This window comes from Ambystoma mexicanum, chromosome 5q (assembly GCF_040938575.1).
Source record: "Ambystoma mexicanum isolate Mex_15411 chromosome 5q, UKY_AmexF1_1, whole genome shotgun sequence".
Classification (NCBI taxonomy): domain Eukaryota; kingdom Metazoa; phylum Chordata; class Amphibia; order Caudata; family Ambystomatidae; genus Ambystoma; species Ambystoma mexicanum.
In genome coordinates this window covers 1,093,204,720-1,093,221,580 of record NC_090933.1, presented here as the reverse complement: position 1 = coordinate 1,093,221,580, position 16,861 = coordinate 1,093,204,720, and the positions used below count along the sequence as shown (strand labels likewise).

Genomic DNA, 16,861 nt, shown 5'->3' with positions numbered 1-16,861 from the left:
GCCCTCCATGCCAAAATGCAATCGTTTTGGCCTGTACTTTAGGCACATATTGTGGAACACCTCCAAATCTCCTGTGTGGCAGAATTCCGTGAGTCCACTCAAAGCTTTTGTTATAGTTTTATCAAATACAATCTTTTCAATGGCTTTGTGAGTGGGTGATGAAGGAATCAACCACTTCTTCTTCCGTGCCTCCTCTGTGGACAAATGGCCATGTTCACAATTGTGGAAATGTTGGTTCGTGTTCCATCGGTGAACATTTGTACAGTGTGGCATTACTGACCGCCATTTTTCCAGTAGAATTTCCAACGACCCTCCACATGTTTTTGAGCTCCACCAAAGATGGTTGCTGATTGACTTGGACCACTGTGAAATACCTTGCAATTCTTTTTTTTTACCTGCAGCCGACAATTTTTTATTGATTGATTTTGCAAGATGCCAAACGTCAAATTGGTGATTTATATTTTTGTACTGTTCTCTCATTGCCTTGGCAATTGAAACGTGTCTGTCCGTGGCTATCGGGTCGATCACCATTCCCCGCGATTGTAGTTCTTGCAATGATGCTACAAAGCCAACTTTCTCCATGGCCACTGAGGATGTACTTTGTGACACCTGCACGACCACCAAACTCACAATTTTCTTACTTTCCATGTCCTGAAAGTGGTAGGTGCAGTACTTGGCTGAAAATCCTGGGCTGTCGCACTGTCCATCACCGGCTAGCCTGAACCGTTTGCCCGCGAATGTACTATCAATAGACATTTTTTCCATTCTCCAAGCTTCGCTAATGGCTGGAAATAGATAATCGGTTTGGTATTTGTAGAACTGAGTTTTCGCAATGAAATGGATTCCCACAAACTGAAAGAACGACTCTAATTTTTTAAAACTTGAACCACTAAAAAGTGCAGCCGCTGCACAAAGTAGATTGCCTGCTGGCAGTTGTCCCAGCATAGGTTGTGCAGACCATGTGAAAGGATGATATTTTGTACAGGTGGCATGTATTTTAAGGTTAGTGCCTCGAATTGCACGAGTCACATTAATCAATGGCTCCCCACATACTTCCCCACCAACCAAATGCCCACATTTCATCCGAATAATAATATCAATCAAACAACTATCGAATACAATGAATTTGGCCTCTTTCCTTATACTGTCACTCTGCATCCCAGCTGGTTCGGCCTGTAACGTTGAGGACATGTCACTCACATGAAAGGTAGAATCTCTGATATCGTCTTCCGCTATGTTCAGTGATATTGATGGTGTTTCATTGTCGTCTACTTCATTCTCTTCCATTGCAACATCTGTTCCTTCTCCGGCGATGGGTGAATAAAACAATTTCTTCAACTTTCTCGCGGTCTTAGTTTTTGCGGGTGTGGATTCTGTGAATTGATCTCCGACTGCATCCGAACTACCAGGAGGACATTCACTATCAATGGCTGGTGGTGGTATAGCTCCGTTGTCAATCACTTCATATTCTTCCCATTGGCACGATGCATCTCCAGTCTCAAGTCCCTGCCAAACGGTTTGACAAGCAACATCTCTCGTTCGCTTCACTGTCTGTGTAGATCTAGTTCGTACACCCACTCGCAACTAGAGGACAGATTAGAAAAGGGATGTTCAGTTTAAACACAACTTACAGTATTGAACTATTAACAGTGAAAAACAACATAATATAGTGACCAGGACACTAACCTTCTTTTGCTTTCTTTTCTTTGAAACCTTCTTGCCTCGAACTTCAACATCAGGACGCTGTTGCTCCGACTCGTGTGTGCATGTCTCCACTTCCTCTTGCGCTGCAACGACTATATTTTCATGATAAGCACATCCATCACGCACTGACGCTCCATCGACTCCCTGAAACATAGAACTTTCATTATTATGTATAATAATATTGAAAACACAAAATGTACTTGGGGACCAATACCCACGTACATCTCAATAGCAAAACACGAATGAACGCTTTGTGTAGAACATTCAAACGACAATTATTCACGCATTGTTGATCTAGTTAGATGGAACTGTCAAGATCCATACCTCGGGCTCCTCATAGACTTCCATTGATGATATTATTGAAGATGATGCTTCAGTGACTCCCTGAAACACAGTAATTGCATTAGTATGGTTTTCTATTTTGATAAAAAGAACATACACTTTGTGCAGGCGTCAACGGCTCATCTAAATAGACCTGCACAAATGATCAGTTGTCTAAAATAAATAATGGATATCTAAATATGATTCGATTTGCTCGATCGTTGGAAGTGTCACCACCCAGAAATCTGCATCAACTACTAGGGGTGATGTTCTTGTAGAAGAAGCTCCGTCATCTCCCTGAAACATAGTACTTGCGTTAATAAAGAAGGAAGTATAGCGGATGTAATCAAGTCATATGATCTCGCTTGATCGAGCTGTCAGTATCCATACCTCGAAATGCATAAGAACATCAAGGGACGATGTGACTGCGGTGCACACTTCTGCAAGCTGTTGCGCCGACCCGTAACTGCACGCTCCCCCTTCTTCTTGGACTAATGCTCCATCGACTCCCTGAAACATAGGACTTTCATTAGTAATGAACACAATATTGAAAAAAGAAGACACATAGGAGGGCGACGACAGAAGGACATATCAATGGCTAAAAATGATAGAAACATTGTGTGTAACAATCACGCTACAAGAATGCAAGATCTGATGATCTCCATCGATGGAACTGTCCTGAAACGTACCTCGAGCATCTGAGTGACATCAACGGTAGTCGTCAATACGTTGGACTCCTCAGCATCTCCCTGAAAGACAGTACTTGAATTATTTTGGATAACAATAATTATAACTGAAAGCAAAGACTAGAGGACGAGTACAAGGGTGTACCATTAGGTAAAATAATTACACGATAAATTAAAACTATTGATTTACATGCCTAAAACAAGTCAGTGGCAGAATAGCCAAGTAAGATTACCCGATAGGCGCTTGAAGTGGCTGATGACTGCAATAACGACACGGATGGAGAATCTTCCGCCTTCATATTGAGTGGATACATAAATGGGGAAATTATTGTTAGCTAATGCTACACACTACCGCAAGGCCGAGAGATAAATACGTAAACTTGACTCACCAGTGGAGGGATGTGGACGAATAGAGTGGGAATAGCGGTTGAGAGCAATTTTCGCCTCGCTCGCGGTGTGTTCTTCTTTATTAGCAATGATGTGGAGTACATGTCAGAGGTAAAGTGCCTGCTGCAGATGCGGTATCGATCACCCCTCTTGTCCGCAAAGACTTCTAGGACTCTACTTTCAAGCTCAGAGGGTGGATATCCGCAATATCGGACCCATTCTCTTATCTGATCTATTGTCTTAGGGAAAACATGCATTATAGTACCTTCAGATTTATTATGGGTCTTCGAAGGACAACCGCCAATGGAACAGGCAGGCATTGTGGAAAGTTCTGAAAAGTAAAGATCAACAATTCTCTATGAATACCATTGTGTTAAAAAATTAAATACATAAAAGGTTCAATGCAAGGTATGTTTTGGTTCTTGGAACTATACACGTTATTCACATGCGGATAAGTATTTGAATAACTTTAAAAAAATACAAAAATAATTTCACTAAACTCAGAACATGTGACTAGTTCCTTGCATGTACTGTCTTGAACGAAAAGAAATTGGACGCAAAATGAGTATGGTACATGGCCTTACCTTGACGAGCAAACAGTTAGATGCAGGGATCAGAGTAGTTTCTTGTCGTAGAACAGGGAGCAGTTCACAGGTTGCAAACTGATGAGTTTGCTCAAAGTGGTCACGGAAGTTCACAGAGACGAAGAGCAGACAACCAGCACCTTCACGGGTTGACTAGCAAAGCGCAAAGAAGTTCTCATTAGAAATATGAAGTGGGTTATAAAGAATTCGAAACAGGGGTGTGTTTGTGAATGAATGACGTGTATATGTCAAGGCATTATGCGGTTTGCAGGGGGGCGTCCCGCGTGAGGGGAGATGCTTGGCAGGAGACACGGGGTCTGGCGGTAGACATGGGAACAACAACCCATGCTCTATAGACCACTTTGAAGTGTACATGGTCTTTGGCACCTCTTGGCCTTTATCGCTCCCTGACAGCTCCACTTGCCAGCACAAGTACCCCGGTGCGAACTGCCTTTGATAGGGCGGGGGGTGGATTGGGGCGGTGGTCGTGCAGACAAGACACAGGAAGACTCGTGAATGGAGACACACTTATGTGGATTGCAGGGGGCCGTCCAGCGTGAGGGGAGATGCTTGGCAGGAGACACGGGGTCTGGCGGTAGACATGGGAACAACAACCCATGCTCTATAGACCACTTTGAAGTGTACATGGTCTTTGGCACCTCTTGGCCTTTATCGCTCCCTGACAGCTCCACTTGCCAGCACAAGTACCCCGGTGCGAACTGCCTTTGATAGGGCGGGGGGTGGATTGGGGCGGTGGTCGTGCAGACAAGACACAGGAAGACTCGTGAATGGAGACACACTTATGTGGATTGCAGGGGGCCGTCCAGCGTGAGGGGAGATGCTTGGCAGGAGACACGGGGTCTGGCGGTAGACATGGGAACAACAACCCATGCTCTATAGACCACTTTGAAGTGTACATGGTCTTTGGCACCTCTTGGCCTTTATCGCTCCCTGACAGCTCCACTTGCCAGCGCAAGTACCCCGGTGCGGGCGGTGGTCGTGCAGACAAGACTCGTTTGCCGTAGGGCCTCACCAAGGAGAGGCCATCTAACTGCATGTAAGAGGCAGGCTGCAGGATCTAGTACATGGAAGGCAGGGGGGTGAGTTTATAAATACCTCAGCCTCCCAGGAGAATATATGGGTGCAGTTCACCCTGGAGACCCTGAACAAAGTGGTGTGGTAAGTATTTTTGGGGGAGGAGGCAAGGCCGGGAGGCTTGATGCCAACCCGCAAAATAACATATGTATGTCTGCTGCATATGGGTTCAACGGTTATGTGGATTGAAGGTGGGCGGCCAGCGTGAGGGAGGATGCTGGCCGGAGACATGTGGTGTGACAAGACAAGGCACAGGAAGACTATTCAATGGAGACACACTAGATTCATTTAAAAAATCAAAACAACCATTGTTAAAATATATGTTGGGTTTTATTTTAGATCTTAATTTCAATTGAACATAAATAATAAACATTACACATTGTAAAGTTGCGGTTGCAGCACATCCCGGGAAAAGCCGCGGTATTGTCCACTGTCGCTGGGGAAATGTTGTCTAATGGCAAGTACCGCACAGGCAGGTATTACTCTCCGAACGCGGTGTCCGAGCCTCCCGTGAAGCCACCAAGTGAAGCAACGATAGGCCACCAGCCTGTACCACCTGTGAAAATGAAAGATGCAAACTGTATTAAAATGACAACTTTCTTATCACTGTCGATTCAGGTACAAAAATGTAATTCTGCTTTGAAAAAAATTCTATCTAGAAAATGCACAACATGGAACCAATTTACATGCATTCGAATGATATGTAGATGTAGTTTTATATGTGGGAGACGACCATGAAATAGTAGTGGCATCACTGACATCACAACCAGAGTATACTTACTCGTTACTCGGATTACGCGGACGAACAGTGCCGCAAAGTTTGTGCATAAGCACCATCATCATCCTCAACACTGTCCGTGAGAGGCAGGCTTCCCTGAACTCTGGCAGCTCGGTGATGCATTGCGGACTTGGCTCGCCTTCCGAAATGTAGGCCAAGCACCCGGAATTTTCACGGCAGCAGCAGTTCTCCTCCTCAGTTGGCATTAGCTCGCAACGATTGCACGTGCACCAGGTGGAGACGCCGTCCATGCGACATGGTCCAGGCTCTTCATCCGTTGACTGGTCCTCCCAACTGCCGTCCGAATCCCCATCGTTTTCGCGTGCTTGCCTTTCCAGTAGTTCTTCCTCGGTGTACTCGGGCTCGTACATATACGGCATTATTGTAGCCATTGTGTGGTAAAGAAAGTAAAATAATTTATAGCGGTGGTACTGGTATCTGTTCACACGGGCTACAATCAACGAAGGTATTTGACCAGAGCACAGAAACGAGTCACAGAATACTCAAAGTAACACAGCGAGAGTAATGGAATCGAAAATCTGCTGCTGTGTGTTGTGAAACGGTGTGTTTATACTTATTGAGGAAAGAGGCGTCCTGCCGTTTCCATGGCGACACTTCATTAGCTGAGGCGCAGCGATTGTTGACACGAAACGTGCTTTGGCGTTGGGAAATGGGCGGTACGCGTCTGCTGATGTCAGGCTCGGGGGCGGGGGATTTGATTTAGTGCCGCAAAAGCAGGTGAGCCAGGGCGATGCGGCAAGTGATAGGATTATCATAAAATGGCGGCTGATTTCGAGTGCGTTAATGGACGAAAAGTCGGGTAAGGTCCATAGGAAAGTTTTCCACGATCTACCGAGTTATGCTTAAAAACACATGGCCGAACCGTAGGGACAATAAAAAAAAAGTCCCGGAACTCTCCTTTAAGCCTAAAACTCTAAAAGACCGTAGGGTTAAAAGGTGGGCGGCCTACGCGATGTCGAAGGCCGAAGGTTCACCCGGCGCTGCTACCACCGACAGTGACGAGGAACGCGATAACACGACCTCCGCTACGGAAGTCGAAACCCCCTCTAAGGAGCGCTTGCGCGCTTCGTCGTCTGTCCCCGGCCCCGACGGGCTCGGCTCACGCCCTGCTTATGGGGATGAACACCCCGGCGACACTGACGCACACAAAGACTCACATAAGCACACAACCCACGGCTCTTCTTCGTCTAAGACGAAAAGAGCTTCGGCGCCCAAGGAGACGCAGGTTCCACCGGCGGCCTCCTCGGACCGTTCGGGTTCGAAGCCCCTCTCGCAACCGCAGCCGCGACCAGCGACTGGGCTTTCGGAAAATAAGGGCGCCGCCCCCAAACCATCGGCCGGCGCGCATCAACAGAAGGCGCATACCGCCGTAGAGCGTTCGACACCCATAGCGTCGAAAACGCAAGCTTCCGCCGACAAACGAGTCGCCGAAAGCTTGGCGAGGATCGCTGTAGCCGACGCCCAGAAGCGTACGCCGAAGAACACGTCGAGTGCTACGCATAAGTCGAAAGACACGCCGAAAGAGCCCGAAGAAAGGCAGGGACTACCCCCTTCAGTCGGGGGGTCACCCAGCACACCTGAAGGTTTTTCGGAGGGCGACGGGACACTTTCCTCGACGCTTTGGGATAGGTCGAGCCGTTTCCAGTTAGATGACTCTAATTTTCCCCCGCCAGACCGCTCTGGGGTACCCCATGAAACCATGGAAAGACTCCACCTCTGTATGGAGAGGATGGAAAGGTTTATGAGTACCCAGACCTCTCAAACTCCCAAGAGGACTAGAGAAGGGCCTCAGGAGGACCCCAGGGCCAAAAATCCGAGGCTAGTCGATCCCCAGGTGGACACAGCCTCAGACTTCCATAACGTATACGACCTCACTGGGGAGGAAGAATACTTGGAGGAGGAGGATGATTTCATAGACGATCAAGTAGGACAGAACCGGGAGGAATGTCTGGAAGACACGCCAGACATTATAGAAGAAGGCTTCCGAGAAGACACTGAAGAAGGACCTTCGCACCCCTGGCAATCCCCATCAGTGTATTCCGACACTGATGTCCTAAACCTAAATCCTCCTGACAATTCACCGGTTAGGAACACGTCTCCGATTGACGATCAGCCCACTTTCAATGCACTGTTGCGCAGAGCAGCAGCACATTTCGAACTGGACACTGGGGAGCTCTCTCCAGAATTAGACTTTGTGGAAAAAGTAATTAAAGAGAAACCCCCGGTCAGCCAGACCATTCCCCTCCTAGCTTCAGTGAAGAGAAGAATCATCCCTTCGCTGGCCACTCCCGCATTGATCAGAGGGGTCAATCCAAGAATTGAAAAACTTTTCACTCCTTCTCCCTCAGACCCGCTCTACATTAGGGGACATTCCATTCCGGATTCCCTAGTAGTATCTAATACTAGAAAGAGGGCAGGGGTACCACTTTCCACAGTGAGGCACCCCCTGACAAGGAGGGCAAAAGGCTATATGCCCTTGCAAAAAGAGTAACTTCCTCGGCTGCCTTCTCAGCAAGAATTGCGAACAACAATTCTTTGCTTGCTAGCTATGCAGACGCGCAGTGGGCCAAACTGCGCAAGGATGCCGAGGAAGCACCGGAGCCTTTACGTACACGCCTACTTTCAACTATTGGCGAAGGAACCCAGGTCAACCAGAGCATTGTAAAAAAAACTCTCTGGACGCGGCAGAAACAGCGGGACGTTCCCTGGTGCAGGGAATACTCCTAAAACGCCATGTATGGCTGCGCAACTCAGGGTTTAAACCAGTGACACAGGCGTCTTTAATAAATAAACCTGTGGAAGACTCTAACCTATTCGGAAAAGCGGTGGATGAAGCTCTAGAGATGGCAAAAAAAGAGTTCGATACTATCAAGACTCTTGACCAAATCTCTAAGCCCACTACCAGACGCGGCTATGGCAACAAACGCTTTTTTCGTGGCCAACGCCAACAACAACAACAAAGTCAGCATCAACAATACCCTGCCACCAATTACCAGACCAATAGTGGGCAGTACAGCCAAAGAGGCCAACGCCGGGGTAAGAGGAGAGCTCGGGGATCCACCCCCAGAGGCTCCCAAGCCCCCAACAACTCCAAGTGACGCGAAGATTCGCGTCCCCTCCCATGCAACACCGGTCGGGGGCCGGATAACATCCTTTCTTCCTGCATGGGAGGAGATAACGTCAGACCGTTGGGTACTTTCCACCGTAGCCCACGGATACTGTATCGAATTCAACAGTTCCCCATCCTACAGACCCCCGAGGGGACGTCGCATGACACCGGAACATCTTGCCATCCTTCTCCAAGAAGTACAACAACTGCTGGAAAAAGGAGCCATAGAGGTCGTGCCTCTATCTCAGGTAACGGAAGGTATTTATTCAGTGTACTTCCTTGTACCCAAAAAGGATCTAACCTTGCGCCCTGTATTAGATCTGCGCCCAGCGAACAAGTTTATCAAACCCCAAAAGTTTCGTATGGTAACCTTACAGGAAGTGATCCCACTGCTTTCTCAGGGAGATTACATGACAACATTAGACATGAAAGATGCATACTTTCATATTTTAATGTTGCCAGCGCACAGAAAATACCTCAGGTTCATGATAGAGGGCAAACACTACCAGTTCAAAGTGCTACCCTTCGGCATAGCATCAGCACCAAGGGTATTCACGAAGGTAGTGGCAGCGGCCCACCTGCGCAGGTTGTCCATCCCAGTTTACCCTTACCTCGACGACTGGCTCATAACAGGGGATTCTTACGAAACATGCTTCTCCAATACCCAAAAGAGGGTAGACCTTTTTTTCCAGTTGGGCTTCTCCATCAACGAAAAGAAGTCCAGTTTAGACCCCAGTCAAATCAAGCAATTCCTAGGGGCTCTAATTCAAACAAAGGACGGCCTCGTCTTCCCCTCCAAAGAGAGGGTCCAAAACATGCTGTTTCAAATCCCTCAATATGTGACCGGTCGAGAGGTGACGGTACGCAAAGCAATGCGCTTGCTAGGAATGATGGCGTCGTGTATTTATTTGGTACCTCACGCGCGCCTGCGCATGCGCCCAATGCAAGAGTGGCTCAACAGCCAGTGGTGTCAGGCCAGCGGACTATGGGAGGATATAGTTGTGGTCTCGCAAGCCTTGGTTCTCTCGCTACGGTGGTGGACAAAGGAAAACATGGAAAAAGGGAAACCCTTTGCCACACCCGCGGCGGAAGCCACTCTAACCACAGACGCATCCCTCACAGGATGGGGGGCGCACCTATCCCATCAGACTGCTCACGGAGTGTGGACTCCGAACGTAGCATCCAAACACATAAATCTACTGGAGCTACTAGCTGTGTTCAAGGCGCTAAGAGCCTTCCAGGAACACCTACAAGGCAAAACGGTAATGGTCCTTACAGACAGCACTACAGCCATGTACTACATCAACAAGCAAGGGGGCACCCACTCTCCAGGCCTGTCCAAACTGGCCCAGAATATATGGAAGTGGGCTCTCAAACAGGACATGTTCCTACTATCACTACATGTACCCGGGGAACTCAATCTGCTGGCAGACAGTCTCAGCAGAGATTTCCCCCTGCCAGAAGAGTACGAATGGCGCCTGCACGAAGACATCGTCCTCGACGTCTTCACACAATGGGGATTCCCAGAAATAGACCTGTTCGCAACCCTGGAAAACTCACAATGCCTAAGTTACGCCTCCAGGTACCCCCAGAACCAATCCAAGGGGAACGGTCTGTCGATGCAATGGTCAGGGAAATTTGTTTACGCTTTTCCCCCGACTCCCCTTCTCAACAAAGTGGTGCACAAGATGCACCAGGAACAAGTGACCATGATACTAGTGGCCCCAATGTGGGCACGACAACCATGGTTCGCTCACTTGATGGAGATGTCTCTATCCCCCCAGTAAAACTCCCCTGCCCGTACAACATGCTGTCTCAGGACAAGGGCAGGACTCTGCATCCATGCCCCCAGAACATGAACTTAGCAGCTTGGCTCCTGAGATCATAGAGTTCAGACATCTACAACTCCCGCAAAGATGCATGGACATCCTCAGGGAAGCCAGAAAACCGAACACTCGCCACTGCTATTCTAGCAAGTGGAAAAGATTTGTCATCTGGTGCAGGAGTAAAAGCATCAACCCTATTGACTGCTCTCCCACACATGTGGTCCTATACCTGACCCACCTATTGGATTCAGGTCTAGTGTTTAACTCCATTAAAGTCCACCTAGCTGCACTTTCTGCATACGCCACTTCCCAACTCAAAGTGTCGTGGTGGAGGATCCCTGTTATAAAAGCCTTCATGGAGGGAGTAAAGAGAATACACCCCCCGATAGCTGACCCAGCTCCCGGATGGGACCTTAATGTGGTACTTACCAGACTCATGGGCTCTCCATTCGAACCCATGCACAAAGCATCTCTTAAACACCTCACGCTTAAGACTGCTTTTTTAATAGCTATCACCTCCATCAGGAGAGTAAGTGAACTTCAGGCTCTTTCTATTCTAGACCCCTTCGTTACAGTTCACAAAGATAAAGTGGTTCTACGCACTCACCCTAGGTTTGCTCCGAAATTTATTTCTAAATTCCACGTAAACCAATCTATAGAACTACCAACGTTCTTTCAAAATCCTTCCAATTTGGGAGAAAGGACTCTGCACACACTAGATGTACGCAGAGCGGTCATGTTCTACATGGAAAGAACCAGACCACTGAGGAAGACTAATCAGTTCTTCGTCTCGGTGGCAGCAGGAAGAGAAGGAGATGCGGTTTCAAAATCCACTATTTCTAGATGGATTGTTCAATGCATCACTCTCTGCTATACTCTTGCTAAGAGAGAACTGCCCTTCAGGCCAAGAGCACACTCTACTCGAGGCACGGGGGCATCCATAGCATTCATTGCAAATGTTCCCCTTGAGTCCATCTGCAAAGCGGCTACCTGGAGTTCGGTGCACACCTTTACAAAACACTACTGTCTAGATACACACTCTAGATCTGACTCCCAGGTGGGACAGGCAGTATTACGACACCTTTTCTCTACTGTTCCTTCTCATAACCCACCGCCAACTACGGGTACTGCTCGCTAGTCTATGCACAGCATGTGATTCTAAGCAGATTAACAAACATCAGAAGAGAATGCATTACTTACCGTAAAAGCATTTCTGATGGTTGTATCTGCTTAGATTCACATGCGCCCACCCTTCCTCCCCTCTCGGATGGAAGGAACATAGACTTCCTTTATATATCTCTCTCTTTTCTGTACTCACTCACGTCTAGAAGGCTCCCTCAGGGCAGAAAAATCAAACAGAGGGACCTCGACGCGTGAGGGATTGTGGGTACAACGCACGTCACTATAGGGATAGTGTTTCAGACACGCCTTGTCGACGTCCCCTTTTCGACTACGAAAAACAAAATGCAATACTCCGCAGTGACCACTGGATGTCGGACCTATGCACAGCATGTGAATCTAAGCAGATACAACCATCAGAAATGCTTTTACGGTAAGTAATGCATTCTCATTCGGACTGGTGAAGGTCGGAGGCTTGTGCCCTCCTTCCCATGGGATAACTGTTCACAGGGAGCTCTTTGCCCCCTCATGGCCTTGAAGGGCGCATTCCTTCCGGGATACAAGTGCTGCTAGTATGAGACAATGAGAGGCATATGAATCTCTGCGGGTTTGGTCTTTCTCACTGCTGCCTATGCCGCAACCTGACCCTGCATGCACACACGCATCTCTATGTTCTGGGCCCGGGCCTAGTGCCCTGGGTGCAGCATGGTGCTTGGCCTCAATTCCAAAGTGCTACTGTTTTCTAAGATGGCGTTTCACGCTTAGCACAATCTGTACCCCAACATATTGTAACCTACCCCTAATGCAGCTTCTAGGGACATCCCCTCCCCCAGTCCCTACGACACACTCTTCGGCCTTTGCCTCATCCGAAACCTCTTGGGGACTTGGGACGATCGTCCCCCGATTCCCAACAAAATTGAAACGTTTTCAAATGAATCAACTAAGAAATGTTCAAATAAATTGGCAGCTATTAAAACGAGCATTGGCAAAGCCAACATTGTTTTGACTTTTGTGTAGGTGGTGGGGATATGCATTTGCCAGGTACTGCCATAATGTTACTACCTGGTCATGAGCTGGCAACACCTGGCAAATGGTGGGAGTTCCTATGCATCGAATGGCAGTGCCTTTTCAATTACTGGCTAAGGCCTATAAAAGAGCCAAATCTGTTGGCTTTGCCAGTGCTCGTTTTTAAAAATCGTTCAATGCAAGGAATAGATGGGAGGACACGCGTTTTGATTAAAATTAAGTTGATTTACCAGATGAGTTTCGACTTCTCTTATGTTACAAGGTAAATCTTGATACGAGTGAAGTATTAAATGTAGCTGTTAATCCTCCATTTTGTTGGGTTTGTAGATCCCCAACTCTTAGTATGAGTCTGTACTAGTGTGGCAGAGCAGTCAGTCTTATCTTAAGATGAAGAGGAATACTAGATAATACACTTCAAAGGGCACTTCCACTTTTGGGTTTGTTCTCGGTTACATTTGTAGCAACATTACAAAGGGAAAAGACAAGGTTATCGTAATATCGGTAATTGTGCACTCATGCGGTTTTCAACGGGTCATACGCTAATGCATTTACTCTGCAAGCACATAAAGGAAAGTCACTTAAAGGGAGGAAAATAAGTGGTTAGTGCAACATGAGCTTAGTTCAAGGTTCTAGAGATGGTTTCTTTGCCTGCCAAGTCTTCAAGTCCAAAAATGCAACCATAGCTTAAGGCAGTTCGGAGAGGGCTTGAAGTCTTGACAAACAGCGAATGATGAAGGGTTCCTGCAGATTTCTTCCAGTGTCTAAAGTTTTTGTAGCAGCAAGTTAGCAACTAACAAAGGAGACATAGGGACACAAGCAGCTTGGGTCAGAGGTAAGAGGGGTTGCCCTGGACACCTCTATGTTCACTCCAATGCTCTGAAGCTACTTATTGGAATCAGGTAAGCAATACCTTCTCCCCCACAGTACCTTTGGTTTGAAGAAAGTGTTCATGTTGGCTTCTCTGCGATGTGGCAGCTCTGGACACGACCTCAGGATTCCTTGGTCTTGTGACGAGAGACCAGGCAATGGACGGGGTGTTTCAGCAGCAATCTCGAGGGAAGACCTGTAGCACGACTGTCAGCAAATTCTTGTTTAACTGCGGTTTTGGTGACTTTTAAGCAGCACCAAAAAAACGACACAGATTGCTCGGTCAATCTTCTTTGATTCCTGCAGTCCCAGACTGCAGTGAGGGGGTGTGGGTGAGATAGATTGGATCTCTGGAGTGTCCTTACATTATTATCAAAGATTTTGACAGATTCGGCCTTTCCATGATGATGCACACGAAATGGGCAGCAGGTCTCCTGGTATTGGGGTTCTGCAGCTCTGGAAGCTCCTAGGACCTCAGGAAATGGCTTGTTTCAAAGTTTGTCTTGGGACTGGTTGTTCCCACCAGCCCAGGGAAGGAGTTGTCCTTTTCGGAGCTCCTCTATCGCCTAGAGAACTGGATCATGACAGCAGTGGTTTCTTCACGGTCTTGAAAAGGGTCTGCAAGCGTCTCTGGTCATCGTCTTCTTCTTTGGTTACTTTTGTTTCCTGTGGTCGACTTGCTTTACACTCCAGAAGCCTCACCGTTTATGCAGTTCCAGCACACTCTTCTGCAATCATTCTCAGCATTTTACAGAAATGGGTATTTGACTGTCCAATCAGGGCTGCCAGACGCCCTCTGGCTGCTGGACCTATGCAGGCACTCTGGCAGACAAAGGACAGGGGGGTGGAAGACTCCTCCCCCACTTCCTGCCTGCCCAGACACACTGGAGCCTAGGTGGGGATACCTACTGGTTCCCACCAAAGGCAAAACACATACACAGTCCTCCCCCTCCCAGAATGGTAGAATGGCTAACAAAGAACAACCACGCTAGTAATGGTGAAAAAAGAAGGGAGGCCCCAAGTTGGTATTTGGGTGCCCTTATTGTGCACTAGCGCTATGGACATTGCCTGTGGGTTAAAAAATACACAACAGTTTGTAGGACACGTCCACTGGCACCGGTACAACGTCCTTTCATCGTCTCCCTTTTCATCCCCAGGCTTTTCAAAGTGCACATTCCATCGAATGTGCTTATCACATTTTTTAGGGGGGTTGGGAAAGGGCAGATAAGGGTTTGGGCGGTTGGACAATGGCAAAAAATGTGTGGGGGGGGGTTTGGGGGGCACACCCCTCCAAAAAACAATGAGCACATTTAATGGAATTTGCACGGCCTGGGGATGAAAAGACAGGCGATGAAATGACATGGAACCACTGGCACCAGCCATGACTAGGTGATTGTCTGACAAAGTCACAGGAGCAGAGAGAAGGGGGATACTAAGTATCCCTTTGGCACTCCACTGAAGGTTGTGCCATTCTCTCAGACTTTCCAGAGAGTATCCTTACAAACTGTAGTTACTCAAGGATATAGAAAAATAATCTTAAAGGAGGACCGCAAGGGTCCCCAGCCAACACTGCCCATCAGGATCTGTGTGCTGCAGTAGTAAAACATAGATGCCTTTAAGAGCTATGGAGCAGACAGACTCCATAGTACAGGTAGAATATAAAGAATAGAGTTCCAAAAGATAGATCCCACAAGGATGGATGGGCAGAAAAAGGCTCCACTCTTTCATATTTGAAAGAAAGGGGTCCAGAAGTCCAGCAAAAAGTGCTGGGGTTCTCACTAGGAGATCGGATGAAGCACAATAATGATAAATCTCCCCAACAATAACCTTGTCTGGATCATTGCTCCTTCAAGTTACACCAACCAGAGCCAACAACCACCTTGAGCTTGATAAGCTAGACACCCAAACGCACCTGTGCAGCCGGCTTTCCTTGGCCAAATTCCAAGCAGCCAGGGCCATAGAATACCGGTCACCAGATCCTTAGTGCATGACTCCATAGTTGGTCCTGATGCAGTCGAGCTTTGAAGTCCTGGACAATGTTAGAAGAACCCCCAAAAAGTAATTCTTCTCTGCCACTTTTATAGAGTTAAATACTCCAACTAGGAACCATCTAGTCAAGCGGATTACAAACATGTTAAAACTTAATATTAAGTACAGCAATACTTTTATAAATATCCTTGGTGAGAAACAATTTTTATGTGATTGAAAACAAATGCAAACCTCGGTTTACCAACACCCTTAATACTTCTGGTCAATGCACTTTTTCTAAGAAAGCAGGTATTTGTAACTAATATTCTCCATGTTGTTCCCATGTTGTTTCCAGGTGGACCCAAAGCAGTTGCTGGAAGATGGGATCCGGAAAGAGCTGGTCAGAAGAGTGGCTCTAGCCCTCCACAAGGGCCTTATCTTTAACTCCAGAGCGAAGGTAGCATTTTATATATATTTATTATGTATTTAAAATGTTTGTGTATGCTATATGGATGTCTCCTGTACCATGCTCATTGGTATAGCTCAGGCACATATGTGCATAACGTATTCTAGGTTACCAGTATTTAGCCATTCCTTTTCCATTATGTAGATTTCATAAAGGATCCGTGACTTGGGTACAGATCTCGGGTATTTTATTTTCTTAAGTACAAGTTTACATTGCATTGAGCCTGTGAGACGCTGCTAAGTTTAAACTGGTGAATGCATTTAACATGCAAGCTTTCTGATGCAATTCAACAGTTATGGCTAGGGGTGCACTAGAAGGTATTTCTGTAGTCTGAGCAATGTCAACAAGAACGCCAGTTTGTTTGTTTTTGTTAGGGAAGGTTCTACATTAATGACTAATCTCTGCACTGGTAATGGGCTTTGTTGTCTCCTCGAATGCAGAACATGATGTGCAGTTAAGGTTTTACTACATGAAGAATAGCCCATCACATTTTACAAGTCACCATTTTATCCTGTGGGATGAAGTCCACTACCTAGTTTTGGGGCCGGCAAGGTGGTGTCTCTGGGCCTGGTGCCACCCGAGCCAGGCGATAATGGGCTGGGGCAAGAAGGGGCTTTTAGCTTGGTCACACCATCTTGGTCCCATTCGCATGTCGGGGTACAATCGCAGTGCCACATTACTGGGCAGTCCTTCGGGTCTGGACACTCCAAACCAAAAGCCAAGTACGGCAGACCAACCCTTAGGAGGGAGATCCAGATCAAACCCTTTGTGAGATCAAGCAGGGGCAATATTTGAGCAACTCCCACCCTATTGAGAGAGCCTAAAGCTCTTTATAAAAACAGACATTAAACAGTAACTGTAAAATGACAGTTTCCATTTAATGTAAAAAGCTTCTTTTAAATGA

At 47.2% G+C, this 16,861-nt stretch overlaps 1 protein-coding gene across 6 annotated transcripts in view; it reads left to right on the top strand.

Moving 5' to 3' along the window:
• Positions 1–16,861, top strand: part of WASHC5 (WASH complex subunit 5) — a 1,117,936-nt gene that overhangs the window by 828,516 nt on the left and 272,559 nt on the right. For all 6 annotated transcript variants that reach the window (XM_069621617.1, XM_069621614.1, XM_069621616.1 and 3 more), the window contains one exon: positions 15,847–15,948. In XM_069621617.1, the coding sequence (XP_069477718.1) occupies positions 15,847–15,948 (102 nt within the window). The remainder of the gene's footprint in view (positions 1–15,846; positions 15,949–16,861) is intronic.